The sequence below is a fragment of the Pristiophorus japonicus genome, chromosome 1 (assembly GCF_044704955.1).
Source record: "Pristiophorus japonicus isolate sPriJap1 chromosome 1, sPriJap1.hap1, whole genome shotgun sequence".
NCBI lineage: Eukaryota > Metazoa > Chordata > Chondrichthyes > Pristiophoridae > Pristiophorus > Pristiophorus japonicus.
In genome coordinates this window covers 407,802,836-407,820,397 of record NC_091977.1, presented here as the reverse complement: position 1 = coordinate 407,820,397, position 17,562 = coordinate 407,802,836, and the positions used below count along the sequence as shown (strand labels likewise).

The window sequence follows — 17,562 nt, the reverse complement described above, 5'->3', positions numbered from 1 at the left end:
ATTATTTTCTTGTGGCGGTTGGGGGGAGGAGAGAGAAAATTAGGAGTTCTTCATACAGCCTTGCATTTTTTCTGCTGGCCAGCATGAGGCATTGGCCTCTTAACTGCAGAAATTAGCTGCCCAGGATATACTAGTAAGATGGTGAATACAGAAGAGAGAGGTGATGTAATCTTAGAAATGAAATGAAAACTGATGTTGACTATACTATTTGGAAATGTCAGCAAGTTCCTTCACAAAAGTGGGATGACGAAAAAGTCAGACACTCAGCAGGAGTTGTGGGTGGCAGGGGAAGGGTAAGGGGAATAATCATAGGCATGGTAAAATAAGTAGGGTTTGAGGGGATGTTTGAAGATGGGAAGAGAAGTGGCAAGATAAATGGGTTTTGGAAGAGAATTAGAGTGCAGGAACATAACTAAAAGTTCCCTCCTCCATTAAAGGCAGAGAGAAGCACATCTGTAGTAGATTTGAAATGGGAGAGTGGAGGTGAGCTGAAATGAAAGAGTACGTTATCGAAATAAGCTGACAGCCATGTAGGGATTTGCTGAGGATGGGTAAGTGGGACTTGCAGTAGGATTGGATGTGGGCACATTTTTGGATGTCTGATGGAGCTGGGGAGATCATTGGAAAAATTGAGCAATGATTGGATTGAAGTAGGGAGAGAGTCAGGCAATGTAAAAGGTTAAATTGGTAAGGCTTTGTGACTTTTGAAGCTGAATTCAATCACACTGGACATAGATTCTGTGCCATTGCTTCCAGCTTGAGTGAGCAGATGGGATGTGAGGCCCAAATTTCCCCATGAGCTGCACTTTTTTTTTTGTGTAACTTGACTTTTCTGGTGTATCTTTTTAGTTGCAAATATGGCCATTTAATTTGCGCCAGTGTAAGGAGTTAGTTAGGTTTTTTGTTAGGTCAGTTTTTTTTCAAAAGGGGGCGTTCCCAGCCACTTACACCATTTATGCCAATTTGGCCAGAAAAAAGTTGTACTAAACTAACTTAGGGCAGCGTATGTGCCCACTTGTCTGCACTTAGTTGAGGAATCGGTGCAAGTAACTACATTTAAAGCACCAGCAAGCACCAAACAAAGCACACAGTAATAAGCAATTAACAAAATAGAAGTAACCCTGCACTTAAAGCACCAAAATCAATCCGTAAATAACAAATTAAAAGATAGAACTCCTACCTTGGGGAACGCAGTGGGCTGCCGATGAGGGAGCCCATTCGGCCAGGGCTAGGGACGGCGTGCTTCGGCCCCTCTCACAACCTGCAGCGCGCATTTGCCGAAACGGCCTGCCAGGAGCTACTGCACATAGCTCCGCCCCCCCCCCCCCCCCCCCCATCTTCATTGTACGCCACGCCAGCTTCACAGATGGTCCGAGAATCGGCCATGATCGCAGGGAGTTTTTTTCGGCGCTGCTTCTGAGGTTAAAAAGTCGGCGGGGGGCTCGGAGGTGCGTGAAAAAAAAATGGGGGGAGCCAAATTTGGGCCCAATGGATGTAATAGAAGGTCCAGAGTTACAGGCTAGCTTCGGCCTTGCCAGTGTTGAGCTGGGAAAGTTCTCGGTTTAAATGAGATTTTTGAGAAATCTTGGATTTCTGTATGATTTCTTAATATTTTGCTGACCCATCTGGGAAACTTCAAGCTTTTAATGAAATGCTGAACAGTTGGTTGAGATGGACAGATTTGGAATAGTTCAATTTCAGACCTGAATGGGGATTAATTAGTATCCATAATGTTCATTTCTATATTGTTGACTTTTGGTGAAAAGTAATTGCTTTCACTCCAGGGTTTCCCCATTGGTTTTAATGACAGTTATAAAAGTTTTCAAAAACCCTTGGGAGTAGCACCATAGTTTAAATGACATGAAATACTTGAAATATCCTGATGTGTCTAATTGGGTTTTGAGCTCTGAAATGATCTGATATGGAATGTCCTGAGTCAGGGCAGTTATCACCTGGTGTCCAATTGAAGTTATTCAGCTGGATCAAGATCCTATTTTAAGTAGCTAATTTGATTTTTGACAGGATGTGGTTAATTACATAATGGGTTGCGAGCCAGCTAATGCTCTGATTTCAGGAGTCTTACGCAAGATGTTATAACTTCATGTGCTGGTACAACTGCAGCCTGAGGTGGTCAGGACACTGCTAGTCAAAGTTTATCAGGAACTAACTTGGCAATTTCCTACTAACCCTGCTCTTTTTGAAGTCCTTCCATATGCTGCTCCCCTGTCTCAGCTGTAAGAAGCAATGAGAAGATGACAGTTGAGGCAAAAAGGAGAAAGTGTTCAGTGAGGAAAAAAGAGAAAATGGTGGGGGAAGGGAACATTTCTATTTAAAGATTTTCAAATATCCTTTGGAGGGATGTGGAAGGATCCCAAAAATTGGCAACCATTAAATCATAGTTTTGTTTAAATTGATTTATCAAGAATGACTTTAATGTTTTGGGATTTTTTTCTCCATCAATGAGGCACTCCCATGCTCGTGACTTTGACAAATCAACTAGATTAGTCAGACATGACCTACCCTTCACAAATCCATGCTGGTGCTCTTTGATCAGCTGATACTTATCCAAGTACTCAATCACTCAGTCTCTGATGGATTCCTGTAACTCTGCTGCCACATGCTCCTAAAAATTGGTGTAAAGCGGGCAGGTCTGTAATTACTTGGTTTCTCCCTACCAAAATAACTTGGTAATGGAGTGACATTTGCAATTTTCCAATCCAGCTACACAATTCCTGAATCTAGAGAGCTTTACAAAGTTATAACCAACACATCTGCAATTTCCTCGCCTATTTATTTTAATAGTCTGGGGTGGAATCCATTAGGTCCTGGAGATCTTGAGTTCCATTATCTTTCCATTACCAATTTGTTGACTTTGTATTAAATCCACTAAGTTCCTCCCCTTAATTTAATTTTAGGTTCCCCTGTACAGGGTACTGCTCGCATTTTATCCTTGTCCTCCACTGAAAATGGATAAAGAGTACTCATTTGACAAGTCTACCATTTCCTTAATCTACTATAGTCTTGCCTACATAGGAATTGCAACCCATTCAGCCCCTCGAGCCTGTTCTGCCATTCAATTATATCATAGCTGATCTGTATCACAGTTCTAATGCTTCAGTTCCATTTCTGGTAATATCCTTGCCAAACACAAAATCTTATCAATTTCAGTTTTGACGTTTTCAACTGGCTTAGCCTCAATAGCTTTTTGGGAGGAGAATTCCAGTTTTCCATTATCTTCGTGTAAAGAAGTACTTCCTGACATCACCTTTGAATGGCCCAGCTAATTTTAAGGTTATGTCCTCTTGTTCTGGACTCTTTACTCCCCCCTCTCTATCTCTTCTTCCTCCTCCTCCAAGAGGAAAGAATTTCTATCTACCTTATCAAATCCTTCAATCATAAACACCTCAACTAGAGCACCCTTTAATCTATATTCAGGGGAACACAAGCTTAGTATATGCAACCTTCCTCATAATTTAATCCTTTTAGCCCCAATATAATTCTAGTGAATCTGAGCTGCACCCCCTCCAAGGCCAATATATCCTTCCTGAGGTGTGGTGCTGAGAACTGAATGCAGTACTCGAGTTGCAATCTAACCAGAGCTTTATGCAACTGTAGCGTAACTTCAACCCCTTTGTATTCTAGCCTCGAGATAAAGACAAACATTCCATTAACCGTTTTAATTATTTTTTGTATTTGTCCACTAAAGTTTTTGTGATTTATATACTTGGACCCCTAATTCTCTGCTCCTCCACAGTTCCTAGCTTCTCACCATTTAGAAAATACTCTTGATCTATCTTAAGTTCAAAGTGGATGACCTTGCACTTCCCCACATTGAACTTCACCTGTCAGTTTTTCCCACTCACCTAATCAATCAGTGCCTGTTATAACTTTCTGCTCCCATCTACACTATTTACTGTGTTACTTAACTGTGCACCTTAATGGGCCTACATTCCCCTCTACCACCCTCTTTCTCATATATTGATGATTTTGCTGTTGGTTTTGATATCCATTGCAAGTTTTTTCATATTCCTTTATTGCTCCTCAATACTTTATTTTTATCACTGTTACTTTTTTTATAGCTTTCCTATTTGCTGGATTTATATTTTTCCTTGTATTTTGTAATTTTTCATAAGCCACCAGCTTCTGGTTTTCACATAGCTGAAACAGATTTTTTTAAACTCTAAATTTCATACAATAATTCAGTTGCCATAAAAGAGTGATCATTATAGCAACTACTTTGGCTTACTGTAGGGAAGACTGCTGGTGTTCAATGGTCAATGGGGAGGGGGGGGGTAGGGGGGTAGAAGGGACAGAATTGTGGAATGTGATCCCAAAACTAGAGAAAATCCATGCAATAAAAATTGAATTTGACTTATTTAGTCAAATTAAACCAACTAAATGAATCTTCTACATGAAGAAGCTATTGTATCTTCCCTTGTGCCTCCCTTGTGCCTTTTGTAGATGTAGAAGACAATCTATAAAAATGTTTTGAACTCTACATTTTCTTTTTTCTGCTCATGTTAGCTAAACATTTGGCATGATTGTAAAATGGGTTTGTCTGCTTTACTGTAAAAGCTAGGATGAGCATACAGGTTATTAGTGAACTGTGCAAAATATATGCCATAGAAACTAATTTTCTAAGTTTACTTGTGTATTGGCTCCCAGCAATAGGAGCTTGGGGTGTGGGCTGAGACATATGGCTGGAGAAGATTTTCCAATAGGGAATGAGCAAATGAGTGGCTTGAAGACAAGAATGACTTGAAATCAATTTGCTGAGACATTGGGGGCCAACAACATTTAGTAAGAATTAAGTGTGTGTGTAAAAGTCTGGCAAGGAGAGCATAAATGTATTTGAGATTTGGGGAGTCATTTGTCGCTTTTTAATCGGACTAGATTGATATCTATTGATGAGCAGAATTTTTTTTATTCCCAGGAAAAATCAGGGAAAGGAAGTTGGGGGTCACCAGGTGGTGTGGAAAAAGTCCATGATAAAAGTCATGAAGGCTGGATGAAGCAGCCTTGATGGGCTGAATAGCACTATCACTTTGCGTTTTCTTGTGTTCTTATGAGTCTCGTAGCTGAGTCTTGGAGCTTACTAAAATATGGGTAGTTGGGGAGATACACAAACAGAACCATGTTTAGTGGTAAGGTGGATTTCCAATTGAAGGGCTTTTTATTGCAATAAATGGAATAAACCAGAAGGGCCCCCAGTTTGTTTCCCCTTCAGTGCTGAATTACCTGATTTTCAGCCAAAATGGCAGTTGAAGCACTATAATGGATCTCTGCCATGGATTGAGGAATGGGGGTTAAAAATTAGTCCGGGTTCCACTTTGATTCCTCTGCAGCAACTTCTGCTGTGAAGTATGATGCAAGGACATCAAGAGAATAGAATCTGTTTCACCTGCAGTGTCTTCTGTGGTTAGAAACATAGCATAGACATAGAAAATGCCATTCGGCCCTTCAGTACCCCATTCCTGCTTTCTCACCATATCCCTTGATCCCCCTAGTAGTAAGGACTTCATCTAACTCCTTTTTGAATATATTTAGTGAATTGGCCTCAACAACTTTCTGTGGTAGAGAATTCCACAGGTTCCCCACTCTGGGTGAAGAAGTTCCTCCTCATCTCAGTCCTAAATGGCTTACCCCTTATCCTTGGACTGTGTCCCCTGGTTCTGGACTTCCCCAACATTGGGAACATTCTTCCTGCACCTAACCTGTCTAACCCTGTCAGAATTTTAAAGGTTTCTATGAGGTCCCCTCTCATTTTTCTGAACTCCAGTGAATACAAGCCCAGTTGATCCAGTCTTTCTTGATAGGTCAGTCCCGCCATCCCAGGAATCAGTCTGGTGAACCTTCGCTGCACTCCCTCAATAGCAAGAATGTCCTTCCTCAGGTTAGGAGACCAAAACTGTACACAATACTCCAGGTGTGGCCTCACCAATGCCCTGTACAACTGTAGCAACACCTCCCTGCCCCTGTACTCAAATCCCCTCGCTATGAAGGTCAACATGCCATTTGCTTTCTTAACTGCCTGCTGTACCTGCATGCCAACCTTCAATGACTGATGTACCATGACACCCAGGTCTCGTTGCACCTCCCCTTTTCCTAATCTGTCACCATTCAGATAATAGTCTGTCTCTGTTTTTACCACCAAAGTGGATAACCTCTCATTTATCCACATTATACTTCATCTGCCATGCATTTGACCACTCACCTAACCTATCCAAGTCGCTCTGCAGCCTCATAGCATCCTCCTCGCAGCTCACACTGCCACCCAACTTCGTGTCATCCGCAAATTTGGAGATACTACATTTAATCCCCTCGTCTAAATCATTAATGTACAGTGTAAACAGCTGGGGCCCCAGCACAGAACCTTGCGGTACCCCACTAGTCACTGCCTGCCATTCTGAAAAGTCCCCATTTACTCCTACTCTTTGCTTCCTGTCTGACAACCAGTTCTCAATCCATGCCAGCACACTACCCCCAATCCCATGTGCTTTAACTTTGCACATTAATCTCTTGTGTGGGACCTTGTCGAAAGCCTTCTGAAAGTCCAAATATACCACATCAACTGGTTCTCCCTTGTCCACTCTACTGGAAACATCCTCAAAAAATTCCAGAAGATTTGTGAAGCATGATTTCCCTTTCACAAATCCATGCTGACTTGGACCCATCATGTCCCCTCTTTCCAAATGCACTGCTATGACATCCTTAATAATTGATTCCATCATTTTACCCACTACTGATGTCAGGCTGACCGGTCTATAATTCCCTGTTATATCTCTTCCTCCTTTTTTAAAAAGTGGGGTTACATTGGCTACCCTCCTGATCACACTTTAGTGCTCATGTGAAGAATAGACTTTGGGTGGGGTACCATGAGCTTGCTGGCATTTGGGGAAACTGAATTGAAGCAAGAGTTAGTGCCTTCAGGAAATGAGAAAATTGAAAGGGTTGGGGGCGGCCGGGTTGGGAACAAGAGAAATACATACACGTTCATAAAGCATGAGATTTTTTTATGTCACATATTTGATCCTTTAATGCAAAATTGTCTGAACATTTGTATATTATACCTAACTGTAATAACCCTTATTTGTGTTTTGCCTCTGGCAAGGATTGGTTTTTTAAATCTGTCAAGCACATGCTTAGTTGAAATGTATAATGTAAGAACATATGTCGTGGGTTCTGTCATACACACCAGTAGTTAAGTGTTTGTGTACATAAACTTATCAAAACCGAGTCTGGGGACTTTAAACATCGTTGTTTAAGTTGCTTTGTGAATGAGTGACTTGCAGACCCCTATGTGGAATTCAATCTGTATAGAAGATTGTGGAACTTGACTCTGCAATTTCCACTTAGTGTAATTTGTAAAGTCATTGGGGTATGGTATATATTATTCAAAACATAGATTAAGTTAACTTTTACAGAGAAGCATTAGTTGCTAAGGAATATGGAAGTATTTGATTAAGTTTAGTACTGGCTGGAAGCCAAATTCACTTATTCAATGCCCAAAGTCATTTAAAAAATGTATCATTCCCCAAATTACCCAATGAACTGATTGTTTTGGAACAAATAATTAAGATTCTTGCATACTTTTCCATCGTCCACTTAGTTTTACATATTCATTTCTTTCAAGATTACTACAGTAATGATGGAGCTCAACTAATGCACTAATGAATAAACACAGTAGATTGACTGCTCTAGGGGATGTGGAACATAAAAATATATACATTCTGTTAAAAAATGAAGCTCCTGTGGCATTAGTAGTAATCTGCAGTTCAAGACTAGTAGCCACTCTTGTCATGTGTGGAAGCCTTTAATATAAAACCAGTGAAGTTCAATGCCATTGCTGCAGGTTTATCACTTGAGGCTGAAACACTTCCTATCACTTTTTTTTGCAAACTCTTCTAGCTTTCTCTCCTGCCCCCACCCCACATATCTGGAACTGTACCACTAGCTGTGAACCATGTCTGTTTGGTGCTGAAGCTTCTGCCTAGACCTGCAACTCCAAAATCTGTTCCAGAGCCACCTGGCCCTGCCCTCCTCTTGCTGACTGATCATCATGGTGGCTGAGAATGAAAGTATAAACACACACTCTTAACTTTCTCTTCCTTCCAGAAATTGGGTTCTACCCTTTTACAACGGGGTTTATCTTTTTCTCTCCGCCCCCACCCTCCACCATACTTGTTCAACTGGAGTTTTTTTAAACTTCCCCTCTGTTTCAACTTGCTCTTCCCCCCTCCCCCCCCCGCCTTATCGATTTCCCCAAAATGGAGGAGAAGCAGAGTTCTGCTGTTTGTGTCTCTCTCCCTCTTTCTCCCCATCCCCAGCAAAAAATCACCAGTTTCTTCCCTTGTCAGCTGTGGCTCAGTGGGTAGCGCACTTGCCTCTGAGTCAGAAGGTTGTGGGTTCAAGTCCCATTCCAGGGACTTAGGGACTTGAGCACCAAAAAATTCTAGGGTGACACTCCAGTGCGGTGCTGAGGGAGCTGGAAGTATTTGATTAAGTTGAGTACTGGCTGGAACCCAAATTCACTTATTCAATGCCCAAAGTAGTTTGGGTAATTTGGGGAATGATACATTTTTCAATGAACTGATTGTTTTGGAGCAAAATCTTAAGATTCTTGTATACTTTTCGATCATCCACTGAGGGAGCACTGCACTGTTGGAGGTGCCATCATTTGGATGAGATGTTAAACTAATTTCTCAAAAGATCCCATGGCACTTTTGAAGAGGAGCAGGGGAGTTATCCCATGTCCTGGCCAATATTTAGCCCTCAGTCAACATAGTAAAAAAACAGATTATCTGGTCATTATCACATTGCTGTTTGTGGGAGCTTGCTTGTGTGCAAATTGGCTGCCACGTTTCCTTTTCTCCCTCACCCCACCTTTTACTATTTCCCCCTCCTCAGCAACAGGAGATCTCTCTTCTACAAAGCAGGATCTTTTTTTTTTATAGTCCCGCTCAAAGTTGTTTACTCTCTCTTCCATCTTTTCTTCAACATGGCCACACTCCCTCTCTTTCCACATCCCCATTTTTTTCTCTTTCCTGCTGTAAACTCAAACAAGATTAATGTCTCTTCCTTTTTCCTGCCTTCCCAACAGAATTCTTGTCTCTCGTCTTGCTTCTCCCTGACCCCACCCTCACCATTGGATCAGTGTTTTTGTGTGTCGCATCTTCCTCCATCGGGTGTTCTTGTAAGGCTAGGTGTGTACGCACCCTGAGCCTCAACCTTGGGTGAAGTCATCGCCCACTCTAGGTGTTCACTCGACTGAAATACCTAGCCGCATGCTATTCCCACACCCTTCTCTTGGTGATTAACAGACATGGGACTCCGACAGCGATGGAGGAGAAATGTTTCTTTTATAAAAAATGTGTTTTTAAAAAAAAAATCACACTTCCATGTTCCTCTTCCCAGGACTTTTCTCTTTTCCATCTCCCACAACTGGATGTCTCTTACCTCTTTTGTAACAGCTGTGTTTTTTCTTTTGCTGAGATTGGGACCATCTATTTAGCTGCCTCTGCTAACTTGCCTCCCTCTTGTATACTGTCAAACATCCCACAGGCTCCCTCTAGGTAATCCTGATCCCATGTATATCTCGTTTCTCTCCTCTGTCTCGTCGATCCTTCTCCAAGTTCATCTCATCCATGTGATCCAGTTCCTACAATCTCTTGACCCCATTCTTAGTAAATTTAAAATTGTCATCCTCATGTTTAAATCCTTTCATGTTCTTGTCCTTCTAACCTATCTGTAACCTACAGCCTCCCCTGAACTTTCTGTTCTTCTGACTCTAGCCTTTGTGTTCCCACCCCCCCACCCATCAATGTTCCTTCATTTTTTTTATGGGTGTGCATAAAGGGACCCTTGCCACCCATTGGTGTCATGCACTCTGTCTTCCCTAACGTTTCTCTCCTCCTCAAAGGCCCTCCTTAAACCCCACCACCTTGACCTGTCCTGCCTCCAGATATGTTCTTTTTTGGCTCAGCATCCATTTAAGGGCACCATATCAATGCAAGTGGTTATTTTCCTTTCTCCTGCCCCAGTTACATTGCATCTGTTTCATTAAATATAATTTTCCAAATGCAGATATAAAGGAGGAAACTTAAAATTCACTCCACTTCACTGGGTTTATGCTGCACCCAGGTGGACACTAAGTTGCAAACAAATCACTTCAGTTTATTTTTATTTTTCTTTGTCCTACACCCACATTCCAGTTCCTCTCTGGAACTCTGTTTTGCATGTGACTTGTTTTAGTCAAAATTTTAAAAATTGTGAAAAAGAATAATAAGACTTCAATTACCAATCAAATCTCTGAAAAGTGACTGGTGGATTCAATTTTAATGTAGATTAGAAATGATCATTCTTGGTGAGTATTGCCAACAGCCACTGATGACATCACTGCAGCACATCTTTTTATATGTACTATTCAGAAAGGATATTACCTTTGTTTTACAAATTTCTTAAAAATATGGGCAGAATTTTTTAATCCCTTTCCTATAGTTGGAGTAGCAGTTTGATTGCCATTCCCTATGCAGTGAGTTAATGTTACCTGTGACATTGTGAATGGTGCCAAGCTTAGGCCAGATGCTCCCTGAAAGGATTGCAGGATAGCTGTCATGTTTCTCAGCGTCCAGTTATACAGTAATCCAACATTAGTGGAGGCCTGAGTGCAATAGGTAGCCTGCTCACCCTGACTTGTTTGGTTGAGGACTTGGATCTGTTGATACTTCGAGAGTGATTAACTTTCAAAGTTCACAATCTCTACAGAGGCGTCTAAATTATTCCACATTCTGAAATTTAACTGCATACAAATGGCTATGAAGCTTTTGTGCTTCTGATGCCAGTATTTATTTAACTTGGACCACATATGCAGAAATGCCTTGCCAGGTGTTTTTAATCCTTAGTGCTTTGACTGAATTTATCAGATTAGAAAGCTGGATTGTCATGCTTCTGCAAATCCTGCTATATTACATACAATACTTGGAGTGTAGAATTCTTGGAGTTTCAAGACCTAATTGCTGTGATCTGTTGCCATTTACCAGCCAGCCTTGTGCATTGCTGCGAATACATATGTTACTGCTAGTTTGTGCTGAAATAGAGGCTTTTGCGTGCTTTGGAACTATACCCATAGGATCCTTACAACGCGAAGAGAGTGGGTAGAGCAGTGGAGGAGAGAGAGGGACCACTTGTTGCCCCACCCAGTTTCCCAATGTATTAATTTTTGAGTGTTTTGACTGATTAGATATAAAGTAACTAATGGAAATGACAGTTGAAGTTTTGTGATTTAAAAAAAAATCAAATGTGCTTTAACTTTTTTAATTTCAGGCATTTATTAATACAGCTAGAGAGATCTATGAGAAAATACAGGAAGGAGTCTTTGATATAAATAATGAGGTAAGAATTATTTTATCTAATTTTGTATGTGATCTTTTGTCATCTAGTTATGACTGTTTATAGAAATGTGTCATTTGATATGAAGACAATCTAGGTCACCATATAGTGTTATGTATAATGCTCAAGTCAGCAATAGGTGACCTGATGTTGCTCAAAAGGTCTTTATTATACTCTGCCATGCATTAGTAAGGAAAACTAGTTTAGTACCACACAGCTTCTCTAGTACCTCATCTGGCCTCAATTTTTTTCCATCCAGTCAGAATTGATTCTGCCTCCTATGATAAAAACACACTATTAAAGGGAATGTAACCTCATTGATAGAGGGATGGCTAAGGGATATAAAGCAAAAAACAGGAATATTTTTCAGATTAGCTGTAACTGAATAGCAAGGTGTCTATAGATCTTTGTTTGGATCTACTTGGTTTTCCATTTCTATAACTGATTTGAATATAAATCCAATAGGAATGATTCTGCAGTCTGTTAATTCCAAAAAGAACTACCCTGCCCTCCGTGGAATATATTTGATTTGTTTATTTTTGTGGCATTACTACCATCAGCCATATACTGGCCGGATGGAGTTAAGAACATTAATAGGAGTAGGCAATACGGCTCCTCGAGCCTGCTCCACTATTCAATAAGATCATGGCTAATCTTCGACCTCAACTTCACTTTCCCACCCGATTCCCGTATCCCTCGATTCCCTTGGTTCAAAAAATCTGTCGATCTCAACCTTTGAATATACTCAACGACTGAGCATTCACAGCCCTTTGAGTGAAGAAATCTCATCATTGTACTAAATGGCCAACTCCTTATTCTGAGACTGTGACCTAGTTCCAGACTCCCCAACCAGGGGACATAGCCTCTCAGAATCTACCCTGTCGAGCCCTCTCAGAATCTTGTATGTTTCAATGATCCCAGAGTTGAGTGTCTTGTTCTGAGGAGAGATTGAGCCTACACTCTCGAGTTTAGAAAAATGAGAGGTGATCTAATTGAAATATACAAGATTCTGAGGGAAATTGACAGGGTCGATGCTGAGAAGTTGGTTTCCCCTGGCTGGAGAGTTTAGAACTAGGGGGAATAATTTCAGAATAAGAGGTCAGCCATTAAGACTGATGAGAAGGAACCTCTTCATTTGGAGGGTTGTGAATCTTTGGAATTCACTACAAAGGATGCTGAATTGTTAAGTATATTCAAGACTGAGATATAGATTTTTGGGTTCGTGGGCAATCAAGGGATATGGAATTGAGGTCAAAGATCCGCCATGGTCTTGTTGAATGGCGGAGCAGGTGCGAGAGGCCGTGTGACCTACTTCTCCTTATGAGATCACCTTTCATTCTAAACTCCAGTGTACCTGCTCATTCTACTCTATCTCCTCAGAGGACAGCCCTCTCATCCACAGTATCTAATCGAGTGAGCCTTCGTTGCACCATGTCGAAGACACGTATTTCCTTCCTTTTGTTATGGAGACCAAAACTGTACACAATTCCAGGTGTGGTCTCACCACAGTTCCAGGTGTGGTCTCGCAATGTGGCAAGAAGCTTCAACACTGATCATTGCGGCACCCCACTAGAATAATCCTACCAACCTGAGAATGACCAGTTTATTCCTTCTCTCTGTTATGTCCTTTAGCCAATGCTGGAATCTGTTATTAAGGAAGTGGTAACAGGGCACTTAGAAAATCATAATATGATTAGGCAGAGTAGACCTAGTTTTATGCAAGGGAAATTGTGTTTAACAAATCTATTAGTGTTTTGAGGATGTAACTCGCAGGGTAGATAAAGGGGAGCCAGTGGATGTAGTATATTTGGATTTTGAAAAGGCAGCCCCTCTTCATATCCTCCAATCTGTTGGTAAATAGATGGGATCCGTGCTATATGGGCCACAAAGACAAAAACTTGGACTCCTTTTGCCTTAAGGGCATAGACAAGAGTGATCCAATAATTAGAAACCCCAATGTATGTTAAGTACTACTCAGATATCCCAAAATATTGAAAGAAAGGTACATTAATTTGGGCAATTTCCAGTTGAAGTTCCAGTTTTCCAGAGTAATCTCATGAACTAGCACTAGAGGGTGATCTGACCAAGCTGAAGCAAGAGGAAATGAAAGGCTGAAATGGCAGTTGGAGCTGGATATTAGCTGCAGGAGAATGAGATGTTTCATCTAATCCAGAATAAACATTACACCACAAGAGAGTGGACTAATGTTCTTGGAGCAGCAACCTTGTACAAATGTATTTGATTTAATAAAATTATAAGTGTGAGTTGGTAACATTAAGCCCTGGTCTAATTTTTTGACAGTGAGGCTGTCTATTAGATCCCAACAGTTGAGAGCAGTTTTCCCTTTGGAAAGTTGAGATCAGGCACAAACAGGACAGTGTGTGTTGATCTAAATAGTATTTAGGTGTCTGGTAAGTAGCCTTATGGGTGTGACTGGGAACATTATCTTGGGATGCTAATTGGACAGTGGTGCCAGATGATGCAAATTGAACAGTTGTCTGTCGTTTGGGGCACACTGCTGGAAGATGGGACAGAATCTGCATTGCATCAACTGATTTCTTGATTTTTCTCTCTCCTGCGGGATGTCTTGTCGCCTATGTTAAAAAAAAAAAAAAAAAATCTGCTTTGGTATGGGCAGAAAAGCCAGGCAGAGATTGCAGGAGCTGGGATTCTACTTTGAGCAGAGGCAAAAATTATGGCCATCATGTTATGTTAAATGTCTGCACTATTGACAATTTCAGAGTGAAATAAAGCTTCACGCGAGCTCCCGATGGAACACCTAAAACTCAGGATTTTTTTTGGGGGGGTGGGGGGAAATGCAGATTTGTGCAATGCACAAAAAAATAACCGGTTCAGAAGGATTTCCATAACATCCATAACGAAAAATCGATTGAGTGAGCCACGTCCTCCCTTCGAGCGGAGGGAGCCGCGCTCAGCTTCCTCCCCTCCGACGCCGCAGTCCCTATTGAATTGATTGGCTCCATGACCTTTGACCCCCATCATCCTGCTTCTCGCGAATGCCAAGAGATCATGTGATATCTTGTGCCTCCTGCGGGGTTGCCTTGGTAACAAAGCAGCACAAAGCGGCTGAAGCACGAGGTGGGGGAACGAAGGAGCCAAGGACAGTCGAACAGAAGAAATTTATCAGGAAACTTGGTCAGAGTGGAGCCTAGCTTTTGGAACTAACTCAAGTGCTGAAGCCTTAAATTATAGAATCATAGAATGGTTACAGCACAGAAGGATGCCTTTTGGCCCATCGAGCCCATGCTGGCTCTCCACTGCCCTTTCCTGTAGCTCTGAATTTTTTTTTTCATTTCAGGTACTTACACAATTCCCTTTTGAAAGTTACGATTGAATCTGCCTCCACCACCCCCTCGGGCAGTGCATTCCAGAACCGAACCACCCACTGCGTAAAAGTTTTTAATCATGTCGCCTATGGTTCTTCTGCCAATCACTAAATCTGTCCCCTCTGGTTCTTGACCCTTTCGCCAATGGGAACAATTTCTCTCTCTACTGTAAACCCCTCATGATTTTGAACACCTCTATCAAACCTCCTCTCAATCTTCTCTGCTTTAAGGAGAACAACCACAGCTTCTCCAGTTTATCCATGTAACTGAAGTCCCCCCTCATCCCTTTGAACAAATATTTTGTATCAGTCTTCACAGTAGAAGGCACTAAGCATCCCAATAATAGATAATCAAAGGGCTATTGGCAGGGGGAGAATTAAAATCATCACTAGACGAAAAAGTACTAGGCAAAATAATGGGACTAAAGGTGGATAAGTCCCCTGAACCTGATGGCCTGCATCCTTCGATCTTCAAAGAGCTGGATACAGAGATAGTGGATGCATTGGTTGTAATCTACCAAAATTCCCTGGTTTCTGGAGAGGTCCCAGCGGACTGGAAAACCTCAAATGGAACTTCCCTATTTAAGAAAGGAAGGAGACAAAAAGCAGGAAACTATAGATCAGTTAGCTTAACATCTGTCATTGGGAAAATGCTGGAGTCCATCATCATTAAGGAAGCAGGACATTTAGAAAATCATCATGCAGTCAAGTAGAGTCAGCATGGTTTTATGAAAGGGAAATCATGTTAAATTTGCTGGAGTTCTTTGAGGATATAATGAGCAGGGTGGATAAAGAAGAACCAGTAGATATCGTGTATTTGGATTTCCAGAAAGCATTCCATAAGGTGCCACATAAAAGGTTACTGCACAAGATAAGAGCTCACTGGGTTGGTGATATATTAGCATGGATAGAGGATTGGCTAACGAACAGAGAGCAGAGAGTCGGGATAAATGGGTCATTTTCAGGTTGGCAAACTGTAACTAGTGGGGTGCTACAGGGATCTATGCTGGGGCCTCGACTAATTACAATTTATATTAATGACTTAGATGAAGGGCTGAGTGTAAGTAGCCAAATTTGCTGATAGCGATATGTGGGAAAGCAAGTTGTGAGGAGAACGCAAAGAATCTACAAAGGGATATAGATAGGCTAAGTGATTGGGCAAAAATATGGCAGATGGAGTATAATGTGAGAAACTGAAGTTATCCACTTTGGCAGGAAAAGTTAAAAAGTAAATTATTATTTAAATGGGGAGCGATTACAAAATGCAGTGGTACAGAGGGATCTGGGGGTCCTTGTACATGAAACACAAAGTTAGCATGAAGGTACAGCAAGTAATTAGGAAGGTAAATGGAATGTTGGCCTTTATTGCACGGGAGGATGGAGTATAAAAGTAGGGGAAGTCCTGCTCCAACTATACAGGATGTTGGTAAGACCACACCTGGAGTCCTGCATACAGTTTCGGTCTCCTTATTTAAGGAAGAATATACTTGCACTGGAGGCAGTTCAGAGAAGGTTCAAGAGGTTGATTCCTGAGATGGAGGGGTTGTCATATGAAGAAAGGTTATTCCTATTTTCATTGGAGTTTAGAAGAATGAAAGATGATCTTGAAACGGAAAAGATTCTGAGGGGGCTTGACGCAGAGGATAGACAGACACACGGGGTAGATGCAGAGAGGATGTTTCCCCATGTGGGGGAATCTTGAACTAGGGGGCATAGTTTCAGAATAAGAGGTCGCCCATTTAAAACGGAAATGAGGAGGAATTTCTTCTCTGGCGTGAATCTTTGGAATTCTCTACCTCAGAGCAGTAGAGGCTGCGTCATTGAATATATTTAAGGTGGAGATAGACATATTTTTGTAAGATAAGCGAGTCAAGGATTATGGGGAGCGGCCGGGAAGGTGGTGAGGCCAGGATCAGATCAGCCACTGTCTTCTTGAATGGCGGAACAGGCTTGTGGGACCAAATGGCCTACTCCTGCTTCTATTATGTTATGGTATAACAGCCCTGTTTATTTGAACAAAATCAAGCGAACATTTTTACACAACTTCTCAGTTGTAAAGCTTTGACTGCCCCTATCAACCTGGTCAGAAGTTAAAAGAACAATGCATTATACAGTCGACCTATAAAATTCCATCTTGAAAGCAAATGGGGTCTGAAAAATGAGTTCTAAAATATTAGGGATGGTTTTTAAAAGGAAGTATACCATCTTGGTATCTTTTGTGAACCGTATTGTGCAAAAATGTTTCAATAACTGACATTTTATGTACAGTTTTAAACAGAAACATGTCTGGTAATCTTTCACGGGTCATCTTTGCTAGCTGGCAATGGTTGGGGTTTTGTTGTGTTGTCAGATGCCACCAGCCCTTGTTATTTGTTACCTGGATGAGTGCCAAGCTTGTGCTTCCTGATATCTCAAAAGGTTGCTACTAGCCCAGATGAGTGAAACCAGTGAGCCTTGGGCATGTATTCAATAAAAGAGGAGTTAGAATCAACTTAAACCACATCATCTGGTGCAAATACAAAACTGCTGCCAGAAACCCCAAGGCTAATGTAAAAATGGAATGACTGCCAAGGTTTAGAAAAACCTGAGATTTATCAGTGTACTTTTCTTCTAAGTAAACTTTATTGTGTTAACCATGACTTTTACAAAAAAAAAAAATAGGTTCATGGTGTAACTACTTGAGCTAGTAAGTGTTGAGATAAGTCTGTGTTTGATGAATGAAAGTGCTCTGTGTACATGCATGTGGGTTATTGGCAAACTGCCATGTTTTTGGGGAGTGTTGAGATTATTGATGACTTAGAACACTCGTACTCTTGGCATGTACAGCT

At 41.3% G+C, this 17,562-nt stretch overlaps 1 protein-coding gene across 1 annotated transcript in view; it reads left to right on the top strand.

The window, feature by feature from the left end:
- The window catches only part of rab2a (RAB2A, member RAS oncogene family), a 121,760-nt gene that overhangs the window by 100,630 nt on the left and 3,568 nt on the right, over window positions 1-17,562 (top strand). The window contains exon 7 of the mRNA XM_070891943.1: window positions 11,323-11,391. Within this exon, the coding sequence (XP_070748044.1) occupies window positions 11,323-11,391 (69 nt within the window). The remainder of the gene's footprint in view (window positions 1-11,322; window positions 11,392-17,562) is intronic.